Raw genomic sequence first — 13,064 nt, forward strand, 5'->3', positions numbered from 1 at the left:
CTCAGGTTAAGAACGGTTTCAGGTTAAGAACAGACCTCCGGAACAAATTAAGTTCGTAACCAGAGGTACCACTGTACTTGTCTCCTTGGCTCAGGGTCGCATAACTCCACACCCTCCAACATTTTTCCAATGAAAATAAGGATGTCCTAAGGAAAAGCAGGACATTCCAGGATCAAATCAGAAACCAGGACAGCTTCTGTAAATCCAGCAATGACCCTGGAAAATAGGGACACTTTATGATGATCAGTTGGCTGAGGAGTGTTATTTCCCTGATCATGAGAAAGCCCATAATTTTGAGGTGCCTTTGGGCTTCAAAGCTAGGGAAAAGCTGAGGTGGTGCCAGCAACTGATATTACAGAGGTCCCCCCCACAGTCTGTCACAATCTCAATTTTTTCAATGCCATAGAAAGCTAAATCTGTGAGTGTTGGACAAGTTGCTTTGGATAACGACCTAACCAGTTGTTCCTATTTGTGCTTATAAAAGTTCACACTGCAATGAATCAAGGTGCCTTGGTACTCTCCTGTTGTGTTTTTCGTTCTGGCTCATCCCAGAGGGAAATAATCCATGAATTTTCTCAAGCCAAACTGCCGGCATGGTTGTTAATAAGTGATGCATGTCATGTAATGAATAGGTGCATATAATTAATAGGTAGTGCATAGAGTGTCCCAGTAATTCTTGAGGTAGGAAGCTTCAGACAGGCCATAAAACAGTAATGATCATGATTGACATACATCTCCTAAGGGATTTGTCCTGCTCTGCTCCTGTTTGCAGAGTGATAAAAGGGGGGGGGGGAATGCAACAACAAAAAGAAACCTCTTGAAATATGTTCATGCACTCAGTTACAACTCATGGCAGTCACAATCCATATTAGGGAAAATACTTTTAGCAGGTCAACCAAAATAGTGTACAAGCATTTGACTTCTCCAGAACTACATCAGGCTAGATGGCAGACAGAAAGCAGAGTAAAGGTAGGAAAAAGCCATGTGACCTGCATCTGATTAAGTCTCAAGATGGAGTGGGGGAGGTGGCAGTAGACATTCAAAACAGGCTAGTTATGTACTAGTCAGGTATCAGGTTACACTGACCTCCTGAGGAAAAAGATGCATTCCTAATGGCTGATCCCCCATCTCTTCAATAATGAAATCTGAATAAAACCTGGATATTAGCCCTGTAATGTGGTGCCAGAGATAGTGGAATCACCCGCCTGTATACTTTGTAATTAAGTCTTTAATAATGCTTCCCACTAATTTTCCCAGAATAGATGTTAAGCTAACCATCATATACCGTATTTTTCGCTCTATAAGACGCACCAGACCACAAGACGCACCTAGTTTTTGGAGGAGGAAAACAAGAAAAAACATATTCTGAATCTCAGAAGCCAGAACAGCAAGAGGGATCGCTGCGCAGTGAAAAGCAGCAATTCCTGTTGCTGTTCCGACTTCTGGGATAGCTGCACAGCCTGCATTCGCTCCATAAGATGCACACACATTTCCCCTTACTTTTTAGGAGGGAGTTACAGATAGGTAGCCGTGTTGGTCTGCCATAGTCAAAACAAAAAAAATTCCTTCCAGTAGCACCTTAAAGACCAACTAAGTCAGTTCTTGGTATGAGCTTTCGTGTGCATGCACACGAAAGCTCATACCAAGAACTGACTTAGTTGGTCTTTAAGGTGCTACTGGAAGGAATTTTTTTTTTAGGAGGGAAAAAGTGAGTCTTATAGAGCAAAAAATATGGTAATTTCCTGCCCCCCCCACTGGATCCCTATCTCAAAAATTGGTGTTACATTGTTCACTTCCTGTCATGGACATTTTATTTATATGTAGGGAGGGAACAAAACTTCGGTTGTTCTAAAACTTCGGTTGTTACTAGGGAAGTAAGTTCCAGTGAACTCAGTGTGGCAAATTCTGGATAAGCAGAGTTTCCATGTTCAAGAGCAGTATTCGACTGAATACCAGTTGATTGAAGCTGGGAGGCACATGCCATAAGAGGCCTACTCAGGGCTTTTTCCCCAGCTGGAACTCACCAGAACTCAGTTCTGACACCTCTCAGGTGGGCGCCACTGCCATTATAAGGTGTTCATGGTGAGTTCCAACATCTCTTTTCCTTGAAAAATAGCACTGGGCCTATTGCCTTCATACCCTGTTTTTGAACTTACTGAAGACATCTGGTTAGCCACTGTGGCAAGTCAAGTGCTGAACTAAGTTGTGCAGTAGTTTCATTCAGGTGAGGTCTTTGGATGTTCATATGTTGGCATCTTATGTAGGCATGGGCAATCGGGGCAGAAATTATCAGAGTGTCGAGGAGGAAAAGTAAATGCTGTGGGGATAAAGCAGCAAGTGGCGTAAGTGTCATGGATATTGGGGACAGACAACTATTTCAGCAAAAGGATCCCTGGGCCAAAGCACCATTGTTCCTCTCCACATCAGCCCCTGGATACTCAGTGTTCCCATTGCTGCATCTGTTACGGTAGTTCAGGGATGGAAAATCCGTGACTCTCTCGATGTTACTGGATTACAACCCCCCATCATCCCTTGCTGGCTGGGGCTGAGGGATTCTGGGAGTCCAGCATCTGGGTAGCCTCATAATAATTCCCATGTATCTTGTTGAGTAAGAGCAAGCACCAAGTATGAACAAATAAAATTTGGGTTCCTGACCCTTCCTTTATTGTACTCTCAAACACTCACTCCTGGAGGTGCCCAGCACTCATCCACACTCACAGGTTGTCGTGAAAGAGCTTGCACCAGCATTGGGAGCATCGCAGACAGGAAGACGGGGCATTTGGGTCAAACATTTCCCCTTGGCTACTTAAATATGGAGACCAAGTCTTTCCATTATGAGCTGGAGCGTCAATATGTGGAAGAAGCATGCTCTTCCTTGGATTTAACTGGTTTATTCTATTCCAGGCTTGGATATTTTCCCACTGGTTTACTTGCATGGCCTGATTCGTTCCACGTGGTTTTCTTTTAGCCGGAAGTGGTGCTTGGCCAGCACCAGAGAACTCGGGGGCCCCACCAAAGAGAAACCTTGCTGTATTTTCTGCTGGACCAAGCCAGACGGTAGCTGGCACCTTCCATGTATAAGCAGGCATAGCGCTCTCAGTGTGCTGGGGGTCTGCTTTGTTACCTCTCCCATCACTGTTTTGGATCTGCACCTTGCTCTTCCCAGCATTCAGCTGCTTCTTCTGGACTGCCATGTTCTTCTTCACAGCATGCAACTCATTTTTCTGGACTTTCATCCTACTCTTCTCATCATTCAGTGCCCTCTTTTGGACATTCACCTTGCTCTTCCCGGCGTGCATCTTGTTTTCCCCAGCCTGCAGCTCACCCTTTTGGGAGCGTATTGCTTTTCCATCTTTCAACTTTGGTGATATCAACTTAGTCATCATCTCCTTACTTTTGATTGGTGAGGTTTTCCTCCTAGTGTACTTCAGGTGTCCAATACGTGGCTCCTGCTTGTCAGATCGTTCCTTCTGCCCAGCACACTGCTCTGTCCCACGATCAGGTTCACGTCCTGGATGGGATCTACGTTTCTGTGCTGAAAATTTCTCAGTTTGCATCTCATGCTTTCCAGGGGGGGCATCAGCTTCCCCACTCCGAAGCTTGTTCTTGGTGCTTGACTCTGACTTCTCATGCCGCTGTTTCGTCTTCCCTGTATGAAGCTTACTCTCACCATGCAGCTCAGTTTTTAGCTTGGGAAGCTTAGCCTTCCCCGTATGGGTCTCCCAATCTTTGCTCTGTTGCCTGGCCTTTTCTGCATAGGCCCCATTCTTCTCAGTTGGGGCTTTCCTCTTCCCATTGGTGCTCTCGCTATTCTCTACAAGAGGTTCTTTACCAGACTTTCTGCTCCTAGTGTGCAATGCGCTGTTCTCGACAGGCCGGTTTTTCTCCCTAGTCTGCAATCTCCTTCTCCCATCCTGGGTCTGCTTACCCTTCCAGACTGGAAAATCCTTTTTCTCAGGAGGCAATTGGTTATGCTTTGCCCGGTGTCTTTTGTGAGGCTTTCTACGTGGATGCAAAGGAAGGGGCTGGTTAGGCTTCTGACTTGGATCGTTGGACTCAGAATCTGACTCTGAATTTGGTTCACTGGATTTGGAGCTTGACCTGCTACACTCAGAACTGGACTCAGAACTGGATTCATTAGACTCATCAGAGTTCAAGGTGGAATAATGCTCTGAACTCGACGACTCATCATCAGACTCAAATGTTGAGTCATCATACTCAGAACAAGAGCTCTTGTCATTCTCCACACTCAACTCGTCATCCTGAGAACTTGGTTTGTCTGACTTGGTGTGGTCTTTCTCGTCTACCGTATTATTCTTGTGTTTCTCATGGACAGGCATCTCACCTGCAATAAACCAAGTTTTTAGTCTTGTGACAATTTTGCTCTGTTCACAGGACAAATCTAAGCCAGATTTTTATGCAGTGGAAACAGTTGTCTGTAGTCTGTCAGACTGTAGTCTGACGGGTTTTTCACCTTGGTTCCCTCTGCAACAACCCCCATGTTAACAGGGGGATAAGTCCCCTTTCCTATAAGCACACAGAAAATTTAATGTTCAAGGATGAATCTTCAGGTGCATAACAAATACATTTCCTTTAGTTAGTAGAACTTAAGCATTTCAGAAAAGAAGATAAGTGAAATTAAAAGCATAAGTCACAATTTAATACCTGTATATCAGAAAGATACTTATACCCAACTTCCTTTGAAGGAGATGCATTTTTCTAATCTTTCTCAATTATCAAAGAAAAACAAGACTGCATTCCACAAAATATGCAACTTCTTGAAAGGATCTGATAATCATATGCCCGAAGTACATACAATGCAACTTCTGCAACAATTTTGATTAAACATACAGTATCTTACTATCATCAAAGCAAAATAACTTTAGCAACATCTAATAGTACTACATCAAATACAGTTTCTTTCTTATTTTAAGTGTATCTGGATGGAAGTTACATAGATATATTATAAAAACCTAACTTGTACAAAAATGTGTTTGGCTCACACCTGAGCATAATAAAAGTATAAGTTATAAAAATAGCATTGCTGTGAACACAACTTGTTCAAATAATCTATACAGGTGGTTTGATTAAGTCAGGCTAAATCAATATTTTCTCCTAAAAGGAGACAAAAGCATTTCGTTGCAAGATAGGAAATGGGGAATAGTGATGTGCTAGTTTGGGCTACCTCTGAAGGATGTTACAAAAACAGAAAGATGTCTTTGATTTCCATATTAACAACTTTAATTGTGATGCTTTATGGCGAGGTAAATTAGCTTATAGGGCTTGTTCTAGTGTTTCCAGAACCAATAAAAATGGATGCAAAAATGAGTTCAGAAGTGGGCCTATTTGCCACAGTTTATTTGAAGGACAGTTCAGTTAGTGGCCTGGAATACTCAGCACTTCCATCTTACTTGAAGGCAAAAATCAGAAAAGCTCATGTGCCAACCACACCATATTTCCTATAAGACCCCAAGGGTCTTCAGAGCCCCAGGGTGTCTCTTAGAGACCACCTGGTGAGCCCATTATTCTGAAGTGGTCAGGGCTCTTAGCATTATTAGACCCAAGTTGTTCTCTGTTCATTCATAGATGGATCATTGAATTAACATATATGACAATACAAGCAACAGAAGACAAGAAAGATTAAATAGCAATGGATAACTCATCAATTAATATATCATGGTGGTTAAAGTTTATTCTAATAGTTAACTTTTTCTACAAATCCCAATGGTATCTGTAGTGGTGGGATCTTATCAACCTCTACACTGCCTTCTCCTGTTTTCTGACTCACTACTGGGGCATTCTGCTCCATAACTCCACCTGCTTCTACCCACTTGTATCCTGCTCCTCTAAGGCAGTGTTTTTCAACCTTTTTTGGGCAAAGGCACACTTGTTTCATGAAAAAAATCACGAGGCACACCACCATTAGAAAATGTTAAAACATTTAACTCTGTGCCTATATTGACTATATGTAAAGTAATTCTCTTGAATAGGAATCAAATAAACACAAAGAAAGTATTTTATAATTACTTTATTATGAAATAGTAAGTAAACAGAAATATGAAAAATTATAAAATACTTTATTTTTAAATCTTTTGAATTTTTCAATTTTCCCCATGGCACACCAGGCAACATCTCGCGGCACACTAGTGTGCCGCGGAACAGTGGTTGAAAAACACTGCTCTAAGGGAGCCCTGTCCCCCTTTGACCCTTTCATTCTCCTCTATTTCTATACTGCCTGTGCTTTCTCCACCTTCTCTGTCTTCCTCATCTTCCTCCTCTCCCTTGCCTCCTACTTTAGCTCCCGAGTTGCCTCCATTATCCTCCTCTGCTAGCTTCTGGTCTCTCCTGCTTTCTCTTTAACCTGCTTCAGATGCACCATCAGTCCTGCCTTTATTCTCTGGCTGTTCAGGCATCCCTACAGCTTTAGTGATGCTACCTTGCTCTGCCTGACTCACCTGCCAGCCAGACTGTCAGGCTGCAGGGCAGGCAGAAGAGTTGCAGCAATGCTAGTTCTCAACAGCATGTTATACCCTTAATTGGAAAGCAAGCTTGGGCTCGGCTGGGCAAACACCTGCTTAAGCAACCTTCTGGCCAGCTAAGTAATTGGTTCTCCATGAAGGAGTTGAAATTTCAAGCATAAGGAGCTGACTGAGAAAGTGTGTCATTAGCCAACGGGTTTTTGCCCCTTATATTTTAGACTTCAGAAATGTTTGGAAACATCCATTGTACATATTTTAAAACTAAATTCTAACTAATATATGCAGATAAACCTGACACTGCTTATTAACATCTCCTAGCTGCTGATGCCTGCTTCACTCAAAATAGCACTTCCCATCTTTAAATGTTCAAATCCCAGAGGGAGAGATTTTGGGGGCAGCAACCACAAATGGCGCTGTGTACGTCTGGCCTATTGTTGGATGGAGGACACAGCTGGGAAGACAGCCAATAATAACTATGCAAAGGAAGGGGTGGAAACTGTTTATTAGATATGCCAGATACCAGCTTTTTAGCTCTTCTATAGGTCAAACCAGCACTTGAATCGAGGCTCCAAGGTTATAAAAAGTCAGCCAACACATTCTGCACAAGCTACAGCTTTGGAACAGTCATCAAGGGAAGTTCCACTTGGAGTAGCTAAGCGCAAAAGGCTATGCAGTGCAGGTTATTAAGAGCTGAAAAGCTATGAAAATTAAAAAGTACATGACATGCTTTGAAATAGGTTATAAACCTGTAACAGAGTGGTGGGCAGGAATAAGGCACCCACAACTGAGCTAGCCAGCTAACACCCAGCATGTCAATACAGCACTTTCTGTCATGCATCAGATAATGATTTTGATTATGCTCGATCTGATCTCTGTCTGTCAGGTCAACCAGAGGCAAACAGCATTCTTATATTAATTGTGTGGCCTCTGGCTGGCTGACCCAGGATTCAGTGCAGGTCAGCTGAGCTGACAACCTCAGTGGGATTAAGTCAAAGCTGGATCCAATTAGAAAGATGTTTCACTCTTTCCCTTCCGCTGCCTTGGGTCCCAAACACATGTTACAAAGAACAAGTGGTGGTTGCTGATCTCGGTCTCCCTGGTAACATGTAATTAAAGAAGAAGTGCCATGTGGCATTATCACACTCTGAATTTCTTCACCTTTGCAAGCAGCACCTGATGACATGGCACTGGAGCTCTACTTTAGCTAAATATTACCAGGGCAAGATAGGAAAGGCAGTCACTGGCTGCCACACATTCCTCATCGCATGTTATTTGGCCAATGGTTGCAGCTCTGCGGATCAAGAAGAGCTCCACAAAGACACTCCTAATTGTGGCTTTCTCCATTTCCTCTCAGGAACGTGAGACTGAATTGTGAAATCACTCACCTTTTTCATTCTGTCTGTTCTGGAGGGAGCAATCCAGGTTACGCTTGTTTGCTGAAAAGCAGAAGATATACCTGAAAGTTCTCCAGCCCTGCTGCAGCCAGCTGCAAGCACCTGATTCAGGATTTGGAAAACTACCACCCCTCTAGGCACAAGGCATTCATAAAACTGAAACTTATTGTATTCCCCCTCCCCCCAGTGACTAACTAGCTTTTTAAGAAGTTAGGGATAAACAAACCTGCCAGTTTCAGTTTCTCTCTCTTTTTTAAATTTTTCCATCTTTAAATTCAATTCACCACATTCCTGCACCAGTTTGCTTTTCTTTTTTAAGTCTATGTGAAAATTCAGCAACATTTCTTCTATGTATGCAATTTTGCCTAGTTTTTGCAAGCTATTTTCTCTTAACATGAATAATTTTTGTGTGTTGTTTTCGCTATATGCATTTTTACTTTCCTCTAATGTATACACAGGTGTTTGGGGTTGTTGTTTTTTTTATTAAGAACTGCATTGCAGTTTCGAAGGACAGCTGCATTTTGGCTTGTGTTTTGGTTTGGGAAGCGCGAATAAGGTAGAGTTGCATTAAAATGCAAGCTGAAACAAATTTATGCCCCTGTCCCTAGTTATAGTCAATTGCAGCAGCATAGGGAGCCATGAAAATTTGCAGAGATGCTGGCAGCCATCTAAAGAAGAAGGCATATTGCAGGAGAGAAGCTCCAGGCACCTACTAATAGGACATGGACTGATGGCGAAACTGCATGTTTCCCCACAGCTAGACTACTTCAGATGAGCACCCCAAAGCAATTCCCCAAAAGGAAGATGGAAACATTGAGGCACAAAGGGGACATCAGCCTCCTGTGCATATAAACAAAAAGGGCGATGCCTCCAGGCAGTCAGGAGATGTGTGTAGACTGCTAATCTTTATCTATTGGGTTTGGACCAGTCTGACATAAGGTGGGTCGTAGCAATGGCATCACAACGTTTGCTTTAAAAGAAAAAGAAAAGTAGAAAGATAGGGGCCTGGGAGCAGGCAGAGAAAAAAGTGTGGGTATATATCCACTCAAAATATTGGTGCCATATCTGTACTAGTTATAACTTGTTAGACTCTCCCCCTGCAAGCCTGGGAACTGCAGTTTGGCACAGGTGCTAAGAGAGATCTGTCATCGGCTGGTTCCCACCCCAAACTGCATTTCCCAGCGTTCCATAGGGAGAAGACAGTTAAGCCCGTAGACTCTTAAAGCAGTGTCAATAGATCCAGAGAGAGGAGGAGAAGGGGAATATATATGTTAGAAAATAAAATAAATGTGAGTCCCATGCTGCAGTTTGGGGTTAAGGATGCTTCTGAGGTGGGAAATGACTGGAGATTACTGGTGTGGATTTCTAACCAGGATTGCTTCAGTGCATAGGGCAGGTTGAAAAGACTCTCTCCCTCACTCTCTTGCTGATCAGCAACTAGGGTCAACTTGTGTTTCATTGGGAAACCAAGGCCCCAGTGAAGTGAGAACAGCAGAAGGGTCTAGGAGTCTGAGCCCTTACAGTTTGACAGCACTTTGTATGCTTCCATTATCTCCTTGGACTTCTCTTCAGCTTCCTTTTTGTTATCTGGGTTTTTGTCAGGATGCCACTTCTTCAGTTTCACTCTGTACCTGTTCAGTTAAAGGAAAGGATGTGAAGAATTAGGTTCCAGGTGGCCTGTTTATTTTTTGAGGAATTCATCCTGATTTGTTTGCACAAAATTTGTGCAGAGGTTATACCACTCTGCCATTTGGTAATTATCTCCCACTTTCAAGTGCTTTCCCCATCACGTTTTTTTAACCGAAAATTCTACAAACAGAACCAGGTTTGTTGTACAAGGGTACTGTAGTGCTCCTTGCTACTTATCACTCTGTACCCCTTCCTCACAGGTGGGTTATGTAGGTGCTATTTATTGCACAAAGGACATAAGATGGCATCTACCTGAATGGGTGAGAGATCTGTGCAAACCTCCTGACCCTCTGGAAACAACTTAGTCTGTTTGGGACCACCCGTTAACCACCTGGGCAAATATATATATATTTTTAATCTATTTCTGCAACTCAAAATCAAACACTTTGCCAACCCTAAAGAAGGAAAATGCTTACTTCATTGACTTCTGAAGGTATTAGAATTCAGTGCTTCCTCATTGCCCCAACATAACAAATCCCATTCCTAGCCATTAAAAGTATATGTAAGTATACTTGTGCATTTCATAATAGGTGACTCAGGATTCAATGCTGGCTTCTCTTTTGAAAACAGCACATACTCTCTTGTTATCTCATCCACACAACCCATTCATTCATTCATTCATTCATTCATTCATTCATTCTCCCCTCCTCTCTGTCCTATACACACAATGTAGCCTCCCCCTTCCCTAGCTGCATTTAGGCCTCACAAAACCTTCCTACTGAAGCCAACAGAAGAGTTTCTCCAGCCTAAATAAGTAATGGCGCAAAGGCATTTTTGGCAAGGGGGAAGGTTAACTTTTCCCTCCCTAGCTGTGACCCTGGCTTGAAAAGAAATCAATTAGGCTTGGAAACAAATCCTATTGGCTTCAGTAGGAAAGTCTTTTGAAGCCTAAATGTGATGCTGGGGATGAGGAGGGAAGAATGGAGGCTGTGAGCCAGACAGGGCAGCCTCAAGGCTGGCGGTTCCTCGGGCGAACTGAATGCTCTGAAGGCTGACTTACGCCGTTTTAATGTCGTGATGCGTTGCCCCCTGGGGAATGCCCAGGACTTCATAATAGTCCTTCTCATCTTTTGTCTGTCCTGTTGAGAGACTTGGAGGAACACTGGGGTGTCTTGGCTGACCCATGCAGGGCAGAGACAAGGAGATGCCTTAAGTACCTGGCCCTGCAGAATAGAAAGCAGAAGGAGAACTAGGTGGGAAGAGCGGGCTCACTGTCTTGGCATTAGTCTATAAATTATAAAACTAGCTTGGATCTTGGATCAATGCCAATTATTATAATTGGTTTAAGTTTGTTTTTATACTTGTGTTTTTAATTAAGAATTATTTGCATTAGATCGGACTGTTATAGGATGTGTGATCTTTGCTGTGTATTCTCTCATATCTAAGGTTTTAAACTGCTTTGTGTATAGCAAAGTAGAAAAGCGGTATACAAATGAAAAATTAAAAAGCCATTGGTTTAAACCTCAGCTGGGTGCATCTGAGAATTAGTCTTTGCCTTTCAGGGCCACATGCATCACTACAGGAAACAGAGTATAAACAGAATATACATTTCAATCTGTATCATACTACTTCATAGCTACAATTCATAGAGTTCCCGGGGAAGAAGAATTGGTTGTAAAACCACTCTAGTAATTGAAGCTCTGTGAAGGGAATAGAGGTCTCCTAATTACTCTCAGGTAATTACTCGCAGGTGGCGCTGTGGGTTAAAGCCTCAGCGCCTAGGACTTGCCGATCGAAAGGTCGGCGGTTCGAATCCCTGCGGCGGGGTGCGCTCCCGCTGCTCGGTCCCAGCGCCTGCCAACCTAGCAGTTCGAAAGCACCTCCGGGTGCAAGTAGATAAATAGGGACCGCTTACCAGCGGGAAGGTAAACGGCGTTTCCGTGTGCGGCTCTGGCTCGCCAGATGCAGCTTTGTCACGCTGGCCACTTGACCCGGAAGTGTCTCCGGACAGCGCTGGCCCCTGGCCTCTTAAGTGAGATGGGCGCACAACCCCAGAGTCTGTCAAGACTGGCCCGTACGGGCAGGGGTACCTTTACCTTTAATTACTCTCAGCACCCTTAACAAACTACAATTCCCAGGATTCTTTGGGGGAAGTCATAACTTAAAGTTGGGTCATAGTGCCTTAAAACTATAGTGCAGATGTGACCAAACTCAGATACAGGAGATAGGGGCCAAAGGGAAGGAAATAGAGGTCTCCTAATTACTCTCAGCACCCTTAACAAACTACAGTTCCCAGGATTCTTTGGGAGAAGCCATAATGTTAAAGCGGTATATTAGTTCTGTAAATGTATGGTATGGATGTGGCCTAAGAAATGACATAGTCCCTCAGAGGGTAAGTGCTGTGCTATAGTTTTCTTCACTGTCAAAGTAGCCGCATGTTTATATGCAGTGAATATTTCTTTTATACCAGCAGAGCAAGCAACAAGATGCTTACACTTCACTGAACTGAAATGTTGCTTTAAAACAGAGTTCTCTAGCTGATGCCCTCCAAATGCTGATGAGTTCCAACTGAGTGGTCAGGGATGGGAAATACTAGAGTCCAGCAATATCTGGAGAGCACTAGCTGGTGGAAGGCTGCCTTAAATCGACCCTTTGACATGATTAGAGCCCAAGTCTATGATCTACTTGTGGGATAACCAGCCTATTATAACCAACATACATAAGTCTAATTAATGCATGAAGGAGTTAAGACCATAGAGTAAGCTGTCCTGCCAAGTTTAGTTCACTGTGGGAGGGACTTGGTAATCAATCCTTTGTTCCCCTTCAGTGTTTCTGAGAAGCCCAGCGAGTGAAAAGGCTAACCTGGTTGCTACAGCTTAGCTGCACAGCTCTCACAAGCCACTCTTTGAGTTCCTATACCAATTATTTAGGAACTTTCACCTCTGTAACTGACAAGTTTTACTGCCAGTGCAACTTTTTTCTGAATGCTGGATGGAAAAAAGTACATGAACCAGATCTTTGAAGAATTTGTAAGTAAACCAATCTTAACTTACCAACATGTGGTCTTTGGAAGTTTTGGAACTAACAAGGGCATATTTTAAAGGACTAACAGGCTATACATCCACATTTCACTTTGCTGCATATTTTGTGATTTTAAATATCTGCTGTGGTTTTCTCACCAAAGAGTATTTGCCCAACGTAGAACTTGGCATCCAGAAATTCTCCTTTTATACCTATTTCCCCCCCTTGAACCAACAATACTTAGCACAGCAGTAACCCTGGCCTTATGTATCAAAGGCTATTATTTTCAGGTGGCATAAAATGAGCTAGTCAACCCGGGATGAAGGCTTGGTGGGTAGTTCCACTAAGTATCTGAACAGCTGAAACCCAGGCCCTACCTCACAGTCTCAATGGATTCTTCCTGATGATTGACACATCCTTTGGTATATTCATTTTCCATGTAGGCACAGCCCTAGTTACTCAAAGCTGCTGCCCGGGGTAAGAAAAGAGGAGCTTGATTGTGATGTCAGGGGCTCTGCAACTTGCACTCATGATTTGCGGT

General features: G+C 43.2%; 1 protein-coding gene across 2 annotated transcripts; it reads right to left on the reverse strand.

Moving 5' to 3' along the window:
- Nucleotides 1-2,636: 2,636 nt before the first annotated feature.
- Nucleotides 2,637-13,032, reverse strand: LOC310839078 (uncharacterized protein). 2 transcript variants are annotated; one of them, XM_083727277.1, is made up of 5 exons: nucleotides 12,901-13,032; nucleotides 10,563-10,725; nucleotides 9,395-9,504; nucleotides 7,865-7,915; nucleotides 2,637-4,345 (listed from the first exon to the last, which is right to left on the reverse strand). In XM_083727277.1, exons 2-5 carry the CDS (start codon nucleotides 10,685-10,687, stop codon nucleotides 2,715-2,717), a joined length of 1,917 nt encoding a protein of 638 aa, XP_083583403.1. In that variant the 5' UTR covers nucleotides 10,688-10,725; nucleotides 12,901-13,032; the 3' UTR covers nucleotides 2,637-2,714. The 2 variants fall into 2 exon arrangements, with proteins under 2 accessions (XP_083583403.1, XP_083583404.1); XM_083727278.1 differs by lacking the exon at nucleotides 7,865-7,915.
- Between the last annotated feature and the right edge of the window lie 32 nt (nucleotides 13,033-13,064).

Source organism: Podarcis gaigeae (genome assembly GCF_964106915.1).
Source record: "Podarcis gaigeae genome assembly, chromosome: 1".
Classification (NCBI taxonomy): Eukaryota; Metazoa; Chordata; class Lepidosauria; order Squamata; family Lacertidae; genus Podarcis; species Podarcis gaigeae.